The sequence below is a fragment of the Pristis pectinata genome, chromosome 29 (assembly GCF_009764475.1).
Source record: "Pristis pectinata isolate sPriPec2 chromosome 29, sPriPec2.1.pri, whole genome shotgun sequence".
Taxonomy (NCBI): domain Eukaryota; kingdom Metazoa; phylum Chordata; class Chondrichthyes; order Rhinopristiformes; family Pristidae; genus Pristis; species Pristis pectinata.
In genome coordinates, this window is record NC_067433.1 from 971,093 (window position 1) to 986,426 (window position 15,334).

The window sequence follows — 15,334 nt, forward strand, 5'->3', positions numbered from 1 at the left end:
TAACAGTCAGTGGTTGGATGTCAGAGAACAGGAACTGTTCCAGAGCCAACAATCCAATGACAGTCCCTGTCTAGCAAGGACTTTGATCCCATGCCATAAAGAAAAATTACAAAGACGTGACAAATAAAAGATCAATATCTCCTTACTCCCTGTACAAGTTAATATTCCACTCAGTTCTTTCATATATTTAAATTATTTCTTGCTACAGAGGCCATTTGGCCCATCATCTATGATGGCTTTTAGAACAATCCCATTCCCACACTTGTTTCCCTACAATCCACTCTCTCACACATGCCCACCAGCCTCTCCTCTCCTTGACTCTCCCACCACCCACCTACAGGAGGGGTAATTTACAGTTCCAACAATCAGCACGTCTTTGGCATGTGGGAGAAAGGAAGAACACCCAGAGGAAAGCCACATGGTCAAAAGAGAACATGCAAGTTCCACACCGACAGCAGCCAAGGTCAGGTTCATACCTGGGTTGCCGAAGCTGTGAGTTGGCTTCACCGCTTGCAGCACCTCAGTGACACTGGAGGTTAACTTTCTGTGAGGTTCTGAGGTTGTGAAAGGCACTCTGTAAATGCATTTCCTTTGGTAATATAAAACTGCTCCATGCTGTTCTTGAATGTAAGCAGTCAAACCAAAGAATTTCAAGCTTCGGTTTGGCAAATGAAATTGGGGAGCAGCGTTGAACGTGTTTGAAACTGAGGCAGAGCTATGGGAGGTCTACCTTGTGGGGATTCCAGCAAAGGACCCTTGAGCTTTCGAATAAAACCTGCAAACCACTTCTCTCTGTTCCAGTAGAGCTTCCAGTGAGATTCAATTGGTCTCCAGATCAGTATTGTGAAACTGAGACCGTGCCATTGATAGATGAATTAAGTCTATAAATAGTTATGTGATGTGGCTTTTTGCATTTTCTTTCATTGAAGATGCATTTAAGTTTAAGGCTGCTTAAGGATCTGAGGCATAGATGGTTATACAGGGTTTGGTCACAGATCAGCTATCATCTCAGGACAAACTGCTGGAGGAACTCAGCGGGTCAGGCAGCATCTGTGGAGGCAAAAGGATGGTCGATGCTTCGGGTGGAGACCCTGTATCAGGATTAAACAGTCTCCTCCTAACCCTGAATGACAGCATGCAGTTTGCTGTTTATATAAGCTTGTGATTAAGTTTAGAAATCTAACTTGCTGGAAAGCTACAACGTATTACAGGGTGAATTGCTTGACCCATGAGGGAAGGTGAATAATGGTCACAACTCACTGGAGAGCAGATGAATGAAAGGTGATTTCATTGAAACATAAGATTGTGAGGGGTTTTGACAGGATGATTTTCCAGATGGGGGAATCTAGAACAAGGGGGCATCATCTCAGAATAAGTAATCAGACATTTCAAATAAAAGTCTTCGCTCCAAGCATTGTAAATCTTTGGAATTCTCTATCCGAGAGTACTGTGATTGCTCAGGTGTATTCAAAGCCAGGCTGATCACAGAGTTGAGTTTTCCCATTGTGGGTGCAGTGTAGAACAGGACTGGATCACGGTTTATGGGCCAGATTGTAACTATTCCTGACTGCTGCTTGAACTTGCTCACCACAGTTGCCATCTACCATCACTGATCAGATCCTGGGGCTCACCCTCCCGACCCTACACTCCTCCTCCAAGGGTCTGCTTACAGCTCTCAGAAATCATCTGAAAATTGTTCAAATAAGCTGAAAAGAAAAGTTATTTTTAAAACAATTAAAAATAATTAACCAATGTAGTAGTCCATGGTTCATTAAAAGTTAAGATAAAGTAAATTAAGAAAACTACTTTTGATACAAAATAATAAAGATAAAATGCCGGAAACACTCAGAAAATGCTGGAAACATTGCCGTTTTTATTTCAGATTTCCAGCCTCTGCAGGTTGTTTGATTTTCACTTAGCTTTTGCTCAATGGCAGAAGAAAAAGCCACTGTGTCAAGCCGACAGACTGACTGCAAAGTGCACGTGGCTCTTGGTTCACACATCTGTGTTCCCCCACAGAACTCCATTCCTACAGAACCACTGGCCAGAGGCAAACATGGGGCAGCCAATGCTGTCAGCGGCTTGACATCCTGCACTTGCAAGAGATAATTAAGGTGATTGTCTGCTGCTGCTGGATTGAATACAGTTCTTGGTCTTTCACCCAGATTTTTCCCTCTGCATCTCAGGGCACATGTACAGAATTCAGCTTCACTGGAGTGTGTTCAGTTGAGTTCATGCTTGGCTTCATGTTACCTACCCTGAAATAATTTCTCAGATGCTGCCTAAAGATATTAACTATTCAGCAGAACACTTCCCTTTCAACCATTTCACATATATATTGTCTTCCTTATATTCCACTTTAACAAACAAAAATAAAACATAATATCCAAGTAGTTTTCTTGGTATAGATATATTCCTGTTTATGTTATTGAAATAATGCACTGTACATTGACGGTATAATTAAACAGGAAGCTTGCAAAACTATGCAAGCTGGGATATACATCTACAACTGCATGAAACACTGTTCTAGAAAGTTGAAAAGCAAAGGGAGAAACATTTTTCACATGAACAGAACTTGTACGTTCTTCTAGGTATAAATGATATTGAGTGTAGAAAACAGTGAGAGTTCAAACACAGCAGGATCTCTCCTCACAGGGTGGTTTGGGGACTGGGGGCAATGGGGGAACGTACACACGGTCAAACAGAACTGTGGTTTTACACAACCATAAATCACTGCAGCGGTGTCGCTGAATTGGAATACTTTTCTTTCACCTGGGCCATTGGTGACGTGTAAACGCTGCTCCAAATTGCAAGGCTTTGCTGGAGCCCTATGGGGTTACAGCTAATTCTCCAGTCCCAATCAACTGGAACTGTGGCAACCAGCTAGGCTTGAAGAGGCAGCAGTTCTTTCCCTTTCTCTTAAGAAACAAGGTCCCAATCTGTTTATAGCATTGTGTCCATGATAAGCCTATGCTTTGGGGACCAACTCTTTGTCAACACACTTTTACCAAAGCAATCACAACTTTCCTTCTCTCTCTCTCTTCTTTAAAACTCAGTGAATTTGTCTGCATTATCTCCACAGGGGTATCATTTTTCAATTAAGTAGGATGGATGTGGAAACCTGAATTCTTCTAGGCTCCTTGAGGCTCCTATGATGTCAGGATTGTTATGGTAAAACAGGAGATGACTATCCATGCCACACTGGCTTGGACACGTGTACCAAAGGAGTTTCTATTCCTTGGATTTGTGTAGCTTGTTACTTTATCCATGTCTTTAATCTTGTCCTGGTTCAGGGCAGGGACTTGTGTCTGTAAAAGAAAAAGTGTCACTCTTTAGTCCTTCTTCATAGAATATAGTGACACCTAAGGAGGCCATTTGGCCCAATGTGTCATGCCAGCTCCCAGGAGATCAATACAATTTGTCCCATTTCCCCTCTCCTATTTCCCTGTACCACTACAACTCACCATCTGTCACACATGGCAATCAACTCTCCATTGATTAACTTTTCCATCAACATGAAGAATAATCTACAGTAGCCAATTAACCAGAGCAATTGGAAGAAACCCATGATGATAAAGACAACATTTAGTCCCTGCACCCTGGGTCAGGATGGAAGCTGGGTCGCTGGATTGTGAGTTACACAGGCATTTTGACACATTCCAGTAGTAGCTGGTAATGTGCTTAATCCTCATCTTTGTTATAAAACCCTCTAGTTTTGTCCCTCTCTATCATTAACCACCTCCAACTATACAACCATCTGAAAACATGACACTCCTCCATTTCTGCCCTCTTGATCATCCCAAATTTAATTGTTTCACCACTTGTTGTCAAGGCCCGAAGCTCAGGAATTTCCTTTTAGACTCTCCTTAGAATCTAGCCCCTTGACTAACTCAGCTGCTCTAATCTCCGATTTCCTTCCATATTTCTGACGGTACTCTCAGAAAGTGTCTTGGAATGTTCCATTATGGCCTTATAACATTCAAACTAATTGTTGTTTTTCCTTGCCAGCACACTCTGGTTTTAGGTATTGAGGAGGGTACTCCATGATTTCGGGAGGTGAGCTTTTCTTCTGCTGTGGTTACACTGGTCATTTCTGGTTACTATTTAACCTTGTTCTTGAGCAGGAGGTCATTCACTTGTGATCAAACCAAGATTTCTTCACCATCAAATGAATTTACTGCCTCAATCAATCTCATCTTGCTACCCTTCAAATAATAAAATAAAGTGACTCAAGTAATGCATGCATCAAAACAACATACCTCTGGGAGACAGCTACTCTGCTCTTTGGATGTATTGAACTTTGGTCCATTATCCTGGTATAAGAAGACAAGATCTAATTATTCATCGATCAATAAGTTCAAAAGCTTGCATTTACATTTCATCACTCATTAACGTGATGAACTTATTGCCTCCTTCTGTGCTGTAGATTTCTGTTTATTTTAAGATACCCCAAAACAATTACAATTTTCAAAGTGTGGTCACTGTTGTAAAACAGCAGTTACTTTGCACAGAGTAACAAAATCAAAACCAGATAATCTGCTATGTTTGTAAAATAAAAGGGGCTGAAAATGGACAGTCAGAAACTTTTTCCCAGGGCGAAAATGGCTAACATGTAGGTGCACAATTTTAAGGTATGGGGGAATGTCAGAGGTAAGTTTTTTACACAGAGAGTGGTGGGTGCGTGGAATGCACTGCTGGCAGAGGTGGTGGAGGCAGATACATTAGGAATATTTAAGAGACTCTTAGATAGGCACATGGATGATAGAAAAGTGGAGGGCTATGTGGGAGGGAAGGGTTAGATAGACCTTAGAGCAGGATAAAATGTCGACACAACATCATGGGCCGAAGGGCCTGTACTGTGCTATAATGTTCTATGTTCTATGCCAGAACAATTTTCCTGTTCTTTGCCAAATAACATTATAGGATCTTTTACATCTGCAGACGGGACCTTGACTTAGAATCCCATCCAAAATATGGCACCTCCAACAGTGCAGCACCACCTCAGTGCTGCATTGGAAACTTTGTGACCAGGATTCTACAGTGGGACTTGAATCCAGAACCTTCACCAGACAGAAGTGTATATACTAATGAGAGGCATAAACAGGGCCGATCGTCAAAGTCCTTTTACCCAGGGTGGAACTGTCATACACTAGAGGGCAGAATCAGAATCAGATTATCACTGACATATGATGTAAAATTAGTTGTTTTGCAGCAGCAGTACAGTGCAAAGACATAAAAAGGGCAGAGCTTTAAGGTGAGAGGGGGACAATGTAAGTTATTTACACAGGGAGTGGCAGGAGCAGTACTGTTCTATGTTCACAGTTCTTGAAACTGCCACTTTGACCTCTGCCTCTCACCAGAAATTAGTAAGATTTTGTCACTTAGTGGACAAGATTGACGATCTCATATTATCTTTCATATCTCATATTTTCTTATAAAAATAAGAGGCCATTCAGCCATCACATCAATGCCAGTTCTCAGTGCAATCCCATCAGTCCCATTCCCCCACATTTCCCTGCAACCCATTCTCTCTCACATGCCTTCTATTCCACTCTGATTCTTTCGTCAGCCATTTACATTAGGGGCCAAGTAACCAACCAACCTGCACGTCTTTGGGATGTGGGAGCAAACCATTGCACCCGCGGGAACCCCTGCGGTCACAGGGAGAAAGACAAACTCCTCACAGACAGCACTGGAGCTCATGATCAAACCAGGGTCATTGGAGCAGAGACAGCAGCACCACCTGCTGCTCCTTGTGCCGTACCAACTGAATCAGTTCTGAGGGCCACTTGTGTGAACATGAATGTCCCAAACGCTGGGAGAGGTCCTTGCTAATTGTATTCTGATACTGAGCACCTCGGAGCTCTGTGGCAGAGTGCCAACTTCCTGTAGTTTGCTGCTAAGTAGGTCAGACTTGGCCCAGTTTTAGTGACCCCCATTCATTTCAATAGAGGCAAACAGCTCAGGGGGAAGTTTCCAGTAATGTGCAAGTTTTGGATTAGGCTAATTTGCATATATTTAATTATTTTTGCATTTTAATGTTATGAACAGCTTTAAATATTTTAATAAATTTGCTTGTTTTATTGGATGATTATTTTTTTAAACAGTTCTGGAATATGTTTCAATGTTTGTGTGCACATGACATATACAAACACCGCAAGTAGTGCGAGTTTTGGCAGCTTTCAACACCCTTCAACACAAAGAAAAAAAGAAAAATATAGTCCATGTCGAGTCTATTGTCATCTGCACATCCATGTGTGCACGGGTGCAATGAAAAATGTACTTGCAGCAGCATCACAGGCACAGAGCATCAGAGACACAACATTCACAAGAAAAACATGAATTAAACAAATTATACAAGATGATGCAAGAAAGAACACAATTAGAACAAAAAAAATAAAGTCCATTGTAGTGCAAAGTGATCATAGTGTCGCCACACTGAGGTAGTGACTAGGGTTGTGCTGGTTGGTTCAATGGTTGAAGGGAAGTAGCTATTCCTGAACCTGGTGGGACTTCAGGCCCGATGGTAGCTGTGGTAAGGAGTAAGGCAGGATATGTTTGTGGAGACACATAATTGGAATATATTTCCCATTGGCATTATTTTACAATAACTACTTAACCCGCAGTCAACATTACAAACTGAGGTGCCCTCCTATTGTTTTTGATTGGCTGTAACGCACTCTGGAAGACCTGATTCCCTGAGACGGTGCAAGGAAATGCGAACCATTCTTTTCTTTAACAATGATCGACTAGATGGATTCAGCAGTGTTCTGTGGGTAGAAGCAGATATCTGCTCACCTATCAGTCAACGTACATCCCCTCATGTTGAAGCAGAAAGGCTGCTCAGCCAAAAATCAAAATATTTTCCTTTAGTGAAGGTTAACCCAACTAAGAGCACTGCATATGGCAACAAGGTTGAGAAATGAAGACACATTCTTTGATGGTTTGGAGTTTCACTTGATCGATTAGCCGCTCCTTGATGGATCCCAGCTGTTACTGATGGCCATTTGTTATTTGGAAGGACCTCACCTCATCTCTGACAGATGCTAGACCAAGCTTTGCCACACAAGGTGACACTGGCTTATTCTGATCCATCATAGATAACTGCTTGAAAATTACAGTAACCCAGAGGGGAATGATCTGGTAACAACACCTAGGACTTGAGACACAAATGAATAAATGAGATGAGAAGCTGCTGTAAGGCCTTAAAATCTTGTCTTAACCCCATGGAGAGGAAGAATACTCACTTTCTTTGGAATCTTCTCTTATTCACTTCATATCTGCTTTAGTACAGAATCAATCTGAGTGCACAGAAGGGATTGTGGAGTTGTGATTTCAGTGGCTCAGGACAGCTGAAGGACTGCACCTACTTCAAACTCTAAGCAACATTCAAATATTTTGGTTGACAACTGCAAGGCCTTTCCTCTGTTACTTGCTCTTTTTTCAAGTCTGGCACCAAGAGCAATGTTTTACCTTTAGTTTACACCTTTGATCCTGTGAAATACCGCAAGGAGCATTACCACCAAACTATGCGAGGAGATTCAGACAGTGATCAAAAGCTTTGCCAAAGAGCTAGGTTTTAAGGAGCACCTTGAAAGAGAGGTGGAGAGCTTCAGGGAGGGAGCTTATGGTTTGGGGCTTGGCATCGAAAGGAACAGCTGCCACTGTTGGAGGGATGGAAATCAGGGAGGTGTGAGAGGCTGGAACTGAGGAGTGCAGATACCCCAAGCTGCCACAGAGGGAGACTGCCACACTCCCACACCCCCACACTCCTGCAGAGGGAGACTGCCGCACTGCCACACTCCCACAGAGGGAGACTGCCGCACTCCCCCACTGCCACACCCCCACACTGCCACAGAGGGAACAGCTGCCACTGTTGGAGGTGTGAGAGGCCGGAACTGAGGAGTGCAGATACCCCAAGCTGTCACAGAGGGAGGGGCAAGGCACAGAGAGAATTGTTTTCTAGGCTGGGAGCCTGTGGACTTCAGCAGATCAAGCAGGTTGTGATCCTGTCTGCTGGTGACTGTATTTCATTAAGTGGAATCTCATAAATGAATCAGTCTCATTAAAACTTCTTTCCCTCTGGATATCAATTTTCCCTCAAATCTACTGCGCAACCTATCTTGAAATTGTTCAACTTGTCTTCATTTGTTAAGATCTGGTCTTACATTTACATGTGAAGAATTGTTTAAATCCTTAAAGAAATGGGTGACCTTGAACACAGGCAGGGAAAGACTCTAAAAGTCGGACTAGTCGCTGCTGATATGCAAATAGTGTGTTTCTGAAGTAGGTCATTGTGTGCGTCGAGCCTTTCCTTCATTCTGCTTCAGCGTCACGGTCAGAGTTCCATCAGTCTCTGACTTCCAGTGATCTCCTGGGGAGATTAACAAATTCCAATGCCACTATTTCTTGTTTCCACGTGCATGTATTTTCATAAGGTTTTCAGCCATGGCTCTGTAGATGTCAACCATGGTTTTCCCAATCAGTTTGTATTCTTTAAGAGAGTTTAATAAACAGTTTGTTTGATGTCATCATGTCAGGGAACCATCGTGTTGACACCAATGGTGTGTTTCAACCATGGCTCAGTAGATATTGTGGGTTCAAGCCTCACCTCAGAGTCCATCACAAGGTCACTGATGCTTCCATTGCCAAGGGAGTGCTGCACAGTCAGAGGTGCCCCCTTTCTAATCAGCCTTTACTGAGGCACTGACTGTAATGGTCATAACAAATGACATGGTGTTTTATCCAGTACAGCGGAGATGGTCTACATTTCTCACTTGTTCTCTTCACTTTGTGAGGTGTGGGCATCACTGGCAGATACTCCTGAGGTACGAGATGCAGAGAGTTCTAGAGTTCAGGATCAGCATCTGTAAAGGAGCTGCTGTAAGCTTTGACCCATTTGGCTTCCAGCACAAACACCACCTTATGTTCCCCCCTCAAACATCACCTGACTCAGCTTGCCAGCTGCTGAGACCACCACCCACACACTTCCCAGATGTGCATTGCTTGACTCATGGGCCCTCTGTCTTTTGTGATCTGTAAAATTCAACTTGCCCAAAACTGCTGTCAGTATCCTATCCCACACAGGTCCTGCCCAGCCATGAACCCTGTATCCCTTGTGATTTTGACCCTCCCCATCACTGTAATCACCACCAGCTCTACAATCCATCATCCCATCTCCACCCATGCAAACCATGCATTTCTCTGACCCCTAGTCTATACGCTCCCCATGTCCTTCGCTCTCTCGTTCACTAATGATAGCCATGCCTTCAGCTGCCTGGGCTGTCGATGTTGAAATTCCCTTCATAAACCTCTCGACTTCTCAATATTCATCAGATGCTCCTGAAAAACCTACATCTGTGACAAAGCTTTAGCTCTCCAGTTCTAACATATCGTTGTGGCACATGAGTATTTTCTGATTATCCTTTGTAATGTTTTACTATATTAAAGTTGTGTGCAAATACACATTGCTGCCATTTTTGTTGCTGAATTCATTAGCTCAAGCCTCACTGGCTCAAGCTCTCCAGCATCCTTACAGTGCAGTCTCCTTCCGCTCCGCACATGGAAGGGCAGAGCTGGGTGGGGAAGACCCTCGAACAATGAAAGGGGCCTATCACCCCAGGGGGCCACACGAACAGCATGGTGCTGTGTTTGCTTCTTTGTGTTTTCTTTTTCTAAAAAAGTTTACACTACTGAATGTAACAACCATGAATGTAAAAGATTCTTGCACTGTTTCTTTCTTTGTATATATTTTTTATTATGAATAAAGTTTGTTTTTGAAATTAAAAAAAATCCTTAGCTCATCTCACTCCATCAGAAGCAACTGTGACTTTAGCTGTTTAGGTGCTTAGCTTGGAATTCCCTTCATAAACCCCTTGACTTCCCTCTTCGTTTAATGCCCACAGCACCAAAGTATTGGTTGCTGCATCTTCTTCACCTGCCTTCCATTGTGTAACAGCTACACTTTGAGGTGCTTTTCAATATCTAAGGTGCTATTAAATTTAAAAAAAGGTTCCCACTGTTTGGTTTTCTTTTATTTCTTCCTCTTCTTAGGCAGTTCCTCAGGATTGAGAATGATTTGCTGATTGAAAGTCCATTGACCTGAAACTTTTTCTCTCCACACATGCTGAGTGTTTCCAGCACTTTCTATCTTTATTTCTTTTGCATCCACTCCATTTGTTTGAGGGGACTGATGAGAGAGTTATGTGAACGGTAAGTTTTACCATTGCTGGGGCAGGAGATGTTCCCAGGATGGGACGTGGTGTTTTGGGCTTTTGTGTGTTTCCAACTCTGGGTCTCAAGGTGCCCAGTAACATTCTGAATGCTGCTTCTCCATGTTGTGCAGTTACGGGAGTCAAGGGGAATGTTGCTTTGTTTTCATGGAAGTTTCAAGAACATCCTTGAATCTTTTCTTCTGTCCACCTGGTAATCTCTTACTGTTACAGATCTTGGAGCAGAATATCAGTCATTTTGATGAGTGAACGTTGCCTGTGCATGATTCTCTTAAATGTGGGGTAGCTGTTCCATACCTGCACGCATCAGAGCCTGATGTCCAATCCTCTTGCTCCCCTTACCACTGGACAAAAGCTTCACTCTCTCCCATTGTTATATACAGTGCTTAACCGGCAAATCCCTGTAGGATATGGAATTTATAGGCAGTTTGTATTCACTAAAAATTCCCAGAATTGAGCAGTCCAGTACTTTTCAACTCTGAAACCATTTATTTCACAAAACAAGTTGAGCCATTTTATCCTCCATCATGACTTCCATTCCACTTTGGGGTGTAATTGATTATGAAAATCTCGGTTGATGTTCCCAGTGATGTTTGGGGTTTCCTGCTCTGTCCAAAAGGCCACCCATAGAATTGAATGGTAATGCAAGGCCTACCTCGTGTGGACATTAAAGATGTCATGGCCACCATCTTGAAGAACACCAGAGGAGTCCTGGAACCAGTATTAATACACAACCGACATCATTAAATGAATATTCTGGTCTTTATCAAACTGCTGTTACTGGGAGCTTGATGTGTGCAAATTGGGTGCTGTGTTCCCTTCAGTGACTACGCTTGATTGGCTAAGCACTTTGCAAAGTTTTGAGATCATGAAGGACACAAAAGAAATGGAACAGATACAGAAAATGCTGGAAAAACTCAGCAGGTCAGGCAGCATCTGCGGAGAGAGAAACAGTTAATGTCTCAGGTCTGCAACTCTTCGTCAGAACTGGGAAAGAGAGAGATGCAGGAGAGGTGGAGGAGGGATGTGTGGAGCAAAGGGGATATCACTGATAGTTTAATGGCAGTGATTACCAGCAGATTAACCTTGGTCAGTGTTCTTCACGGTGAGGTGATGGGACCTGCGAGTAGGATACAAAAAATGGAGCCAACGTGAATAAAAAACCTGGAAAATCCTGGAAAAACTCAGCCAGGCAGGATGCCTTTCAGGTGAGGGACTCCCTCAGACCTGAGAAAGGGTGAAACAAGTTGGTCGAGGCACCAAGAGAATGTGGGTAGAACAAAAGGAATTTCTCTGAGAGAATGAAGATGTGGCAGCAGGGATAAGGTTGAGCTACCAGGGCTGTGTAATTTGTTGCAGGGGTGGTTCTGGCATATTGGGACATGCCAAATAATACACAAAAAGGAAAAGGAGCAAGGAATGCTGGCAAAACAATTCTTGTAAAGACAGGAAAAATGAGCATGCTACCTAAAGTTCGAAAATCCGATATTGAGTTTGGAAGACTGCAGTGTGCCCAGACAAAAGACGACATGTTAACACAACAGATTGCAGATGCTGGAATCTGGAGCAAAAAACAAGCTGCTGGACGAACTCAGAGGGTGGGAACATCCCTGGAGGGAAACGGACAGTCGATGCCTGGACTCACCTCTTGTCTCTCCAGATGAAGGGTCTTAACCCGAAACATCAACTGTCCGTTTCCCTCCACAGATGTTCCCGCCCTCTGAGTTCGTCCAGCAGTTTGTTTTTTGCCGAAGGTAAGGTGTTGTTCCTCGAACTTGCATTGGGCCTTGTTATGACAGGCAGGAGGCCACAGACAGAAGGGTCAGAGTGGGGTGGTGAGTTAAGGTGGCAGTGGGAAGCTCATGGTCACGGAGTGCCAGTGTTCCAGAAGACGATCTCACAATCTATGTTTGGTTTCTCGAATATAGAGGAGGCCACATTGTGCTGACTGACTGTAGTACACTGGATTGGAAGAAGTGCAAGTGAATCGCTCCTTCACCTGGAAACATTGTTTGGGTCCCTGGATGCTGGGAAGAGAAGAGGCGAAAGGACAGGGGTTTCACCTCCTGCGGTTGTACAGGGAAGTGCCAATGAGTGGCAGGAATGGAGGAGCAGACAAGGCAGTCGTGAAGGAAACAATCCCGATGGAACACTGAAAGGGGACGGGAGCAGGAAGATATGCCTGGCAGTAGAATCTTGTTGGAGCTGAAGGATGACATGAGTGTGAATGTGGGGGCTGGTGTGGTAGAAGGGTAGGACTAGGGGAACTCCACTCTTGCTCTGTCCAGAAGGGATGAGAGCAGGAAATGGATGAAATGTGGTGAAGGCTCTGTCCACTGTGGTGGAGGGGAAGGCACAGTTCAGGAAGAGGGGATACATTTCAGAGGACGGTGACACATGGACTGAGTTGTTTCAGGTTGCCAGAGTCTGCTGTTTTATTGATTTTAACTTGAAATGATTTTTCTTTTTGTGATTCCTACCCAAAATCCAAACATGTGTGTTGGTGATCTGAACTAACATACCACAGCCTGCAAGAAAGGTGCAGTGCTGTGCCACACCGGGTAATTCTCTAAACATGCAGTGAAAACACAAACAAGTGCAGAGTGAGGCTGGTGCAATCTGGGCTCCGTGTCACTGCAGGAAGTGACTGTAACTTTGATCACCACCGGCTGCAGACCTAGGTTGTGTGGCACTTGGCTTGTTGATTGCAGCCATCATTCCCCAATCCCTTAGCCCCAGCAACTCACTCCCTGCGCTCCTGTTTTACCGCAGTAAGGCTCAATTCACACCAGGCTGTCAGTCTGATTTATCAAGTTCCCCCATGAGAGATTTCCATAGAGTGCTTACTGTCTATACTTCTGCTCAGAAACATCAGTAAATCATATTCTATTCTGTGTTCCATTCCTCTCGACTGGTAGGGCCAGGCCTGACTCCTTCTGATGTGGGATTGCCACATAACTTCTGCCCAATCTGGCGGCAGAGAAGCTCGTAATTGGACAGTTCTGAGGAACCCAGTCGTAAAGTGCTTGCCCCAGGACCCTTGCACTGCACCAGTGAATTTCTCCTGGAGTGCAGGGGTCACCTCTGCCACGAAACCACAGCACACAGGCCAGGCTACTGAACCTGCGTCCTGGACCTGGCACAAGCACAGTGAGCCCAGAGAAATGCACAAGAAAAAGCAGTTACTGGGAGACTGGGCAGGGAGCACACCTGACCGCTGGGCAGTGGAAGTTCCACCACAGAGTCCTGGGTTCCAGTGGGCAGCTCGGACCCTTCTGCAACTGCAACCATTAGTCTGAGGAATCCTCTTGTCCCTGCAGTATTTGTCTTCGAACCCCAGCCCACAGTTAATCACTGTCACCATCAACAACATTGTTTGCTTTCTAATCAAGTCAAGGGTGACCCTCCTAGCATTATGTTGAAGAGAAATAGATGAGTTCTCCCTAATGCAGTGACCAAATTTATTCCCCAGACAACATCTCTAAAATTGAGCAGCACTCCCGCAGAACCGCCCCTTTTTTTTACAATTAGGCCGTCTTTATTACATATTACACATGCACCACAAATTAACTGCCATCACAGACCGCAAAAAGAACACAATTCTACCGAACATCTAGGCAACGCAACAACACTCACCTTGCCCCACTCCCCCCCACCCCCCCACAGTCTCAGACATGGCCTGGAAACCACCGTCCAGACCGACTGACAGAGGCACAGATGGAGGCACAGAACTGTGCGCAGCAGTTTACAAAGTCAACAGACTGAAAGGTGACGTCTTCGCAGGAGCCATGCCTCCAGGAGCTGCAACTGCTGCGTAGGACCAAGGCCCCGCCATCTTAGAACCTTTACAGCTGCCATGACTACGCAGTCAGTGATCATAAAACACTGCTGGTGCGATAAACAGCGACACAACCAGCAGGGCTCACCAGTAATTAGTCCCGTAAAGGGGCAGTGCAGAGAAAGGAGAGGTGGGAGTCTTCTCTAGATAAGCAGACAGGCCGTGGGATGAAACCAGCGCCGTCCCTCCACAGCGCTCAGAACACAGACTCCAACACCTGGCAAAACAGAGTCCTTCCAAGAAGAAAACTGCTCCAGCCCACTGCTTAAGATGAAAACCACACTCCCCCACCTTCCAACATTCTCCACAACTGCACCTTTGGATTTATACAATCACATCTTCAGTTCAATGGGAGAGCGCACTCAGTACTGCCCCTCCCACAGTGTGACCCTCCCTCAGCACTGCCCCTCCCACAGTGTGACCCTCCCTTAGTACCACCCCTCCCACAGTGTGACCCTCCCTCAGCACTGCCCCTCCCACAGTGTGACCCTCCCTTAGTACCACCCCTCCCACAGTGTGACCCTCTCTCAGTACCACCCCTCCACAGTGTGACCCTCCCTCAGTACTGCCCCTCGCACAGTGTGACCCTCCCTCCGCACTGCTCCACTGCTCCTCTGACAGTGTTGCACCTCCTCGGTGCTGCTCAGTAACTGCACTGGTTGCATCAACCTGGATTTGTGGCCTTTGGTCTCTGCAGAACCTCTGACTCTGAGGGGAGAGCGCTGGCTGTTGAACTGTTGAGACATTTCATATTCAAACTCCTGATGTGAGACTCATTAAAGGAAATATTTAATCAACGAAGTGCGAATGGATGTTTTATTAATATCATTTAGCACAGAGTAATTGTTTTGAACACTCTCCTCTGAGTACCTCGACTGTAATACGGGTTCCATCGCCAATTTCAAGGGGCACTTTGTACAGTCCCAGTTACAAGATACATTAACTCTGAAATGAGTTATAGCTTGCAAAATTCTACTTCTAGCATTATTAATAGTCTCTCCTCTAAATGACATGGTGACTCGACAGCCTGGTCAAGTGTTCCAGCAGCATGTATTAAGAACATAACACTGTTTATTTCCTTTTTTTTTGCGAGTGAGTGACGCATTGAGTGAAAAAAATATTCTTGTCAGTATTTCATCGCCACAGTCCGTCACCTCATTCGTCAAGTGTCTCCTGGCATCAATCAGTTAAAACCTTTACTTGTGATCATCATGCACCAACACTTGACAACCTGGCAAGCCAGCCTGTCTGCTGTTTAAATCCT

General features: G+C 44.6%; 1 protein-coding gene across 1 annotated transcript in view; it reads right to left on the reverse strand.

The window, feature by feature from the left end:
• Positions 1–2,089: 2,089 nt before the first annotated feature.
• gfra2b (GDNF family receptor alpha 2b) overlaps positions 2,090–15,334 on the reverse strand; it is a 194,806-nt gene continuing 181,561 nt past the window's right edge. The window contains exons 8-9 of the mRNA XM_052040903.1: positions 4,260–4,313; positions 2,090–3,308 (exon numbers count right to left, since the gene is read on the reverse strand). Coding sequence (XP_051896863.1) covers positions 3,150–3,308; positions 4,260–4,313 — 213 coding nt within the window. The 3' untranslated portion in view covers positions 2,090–3,149. The remainder of the gene's footprint in view (positions 3,309–4,259; positions 4,314–15,334) is intronic.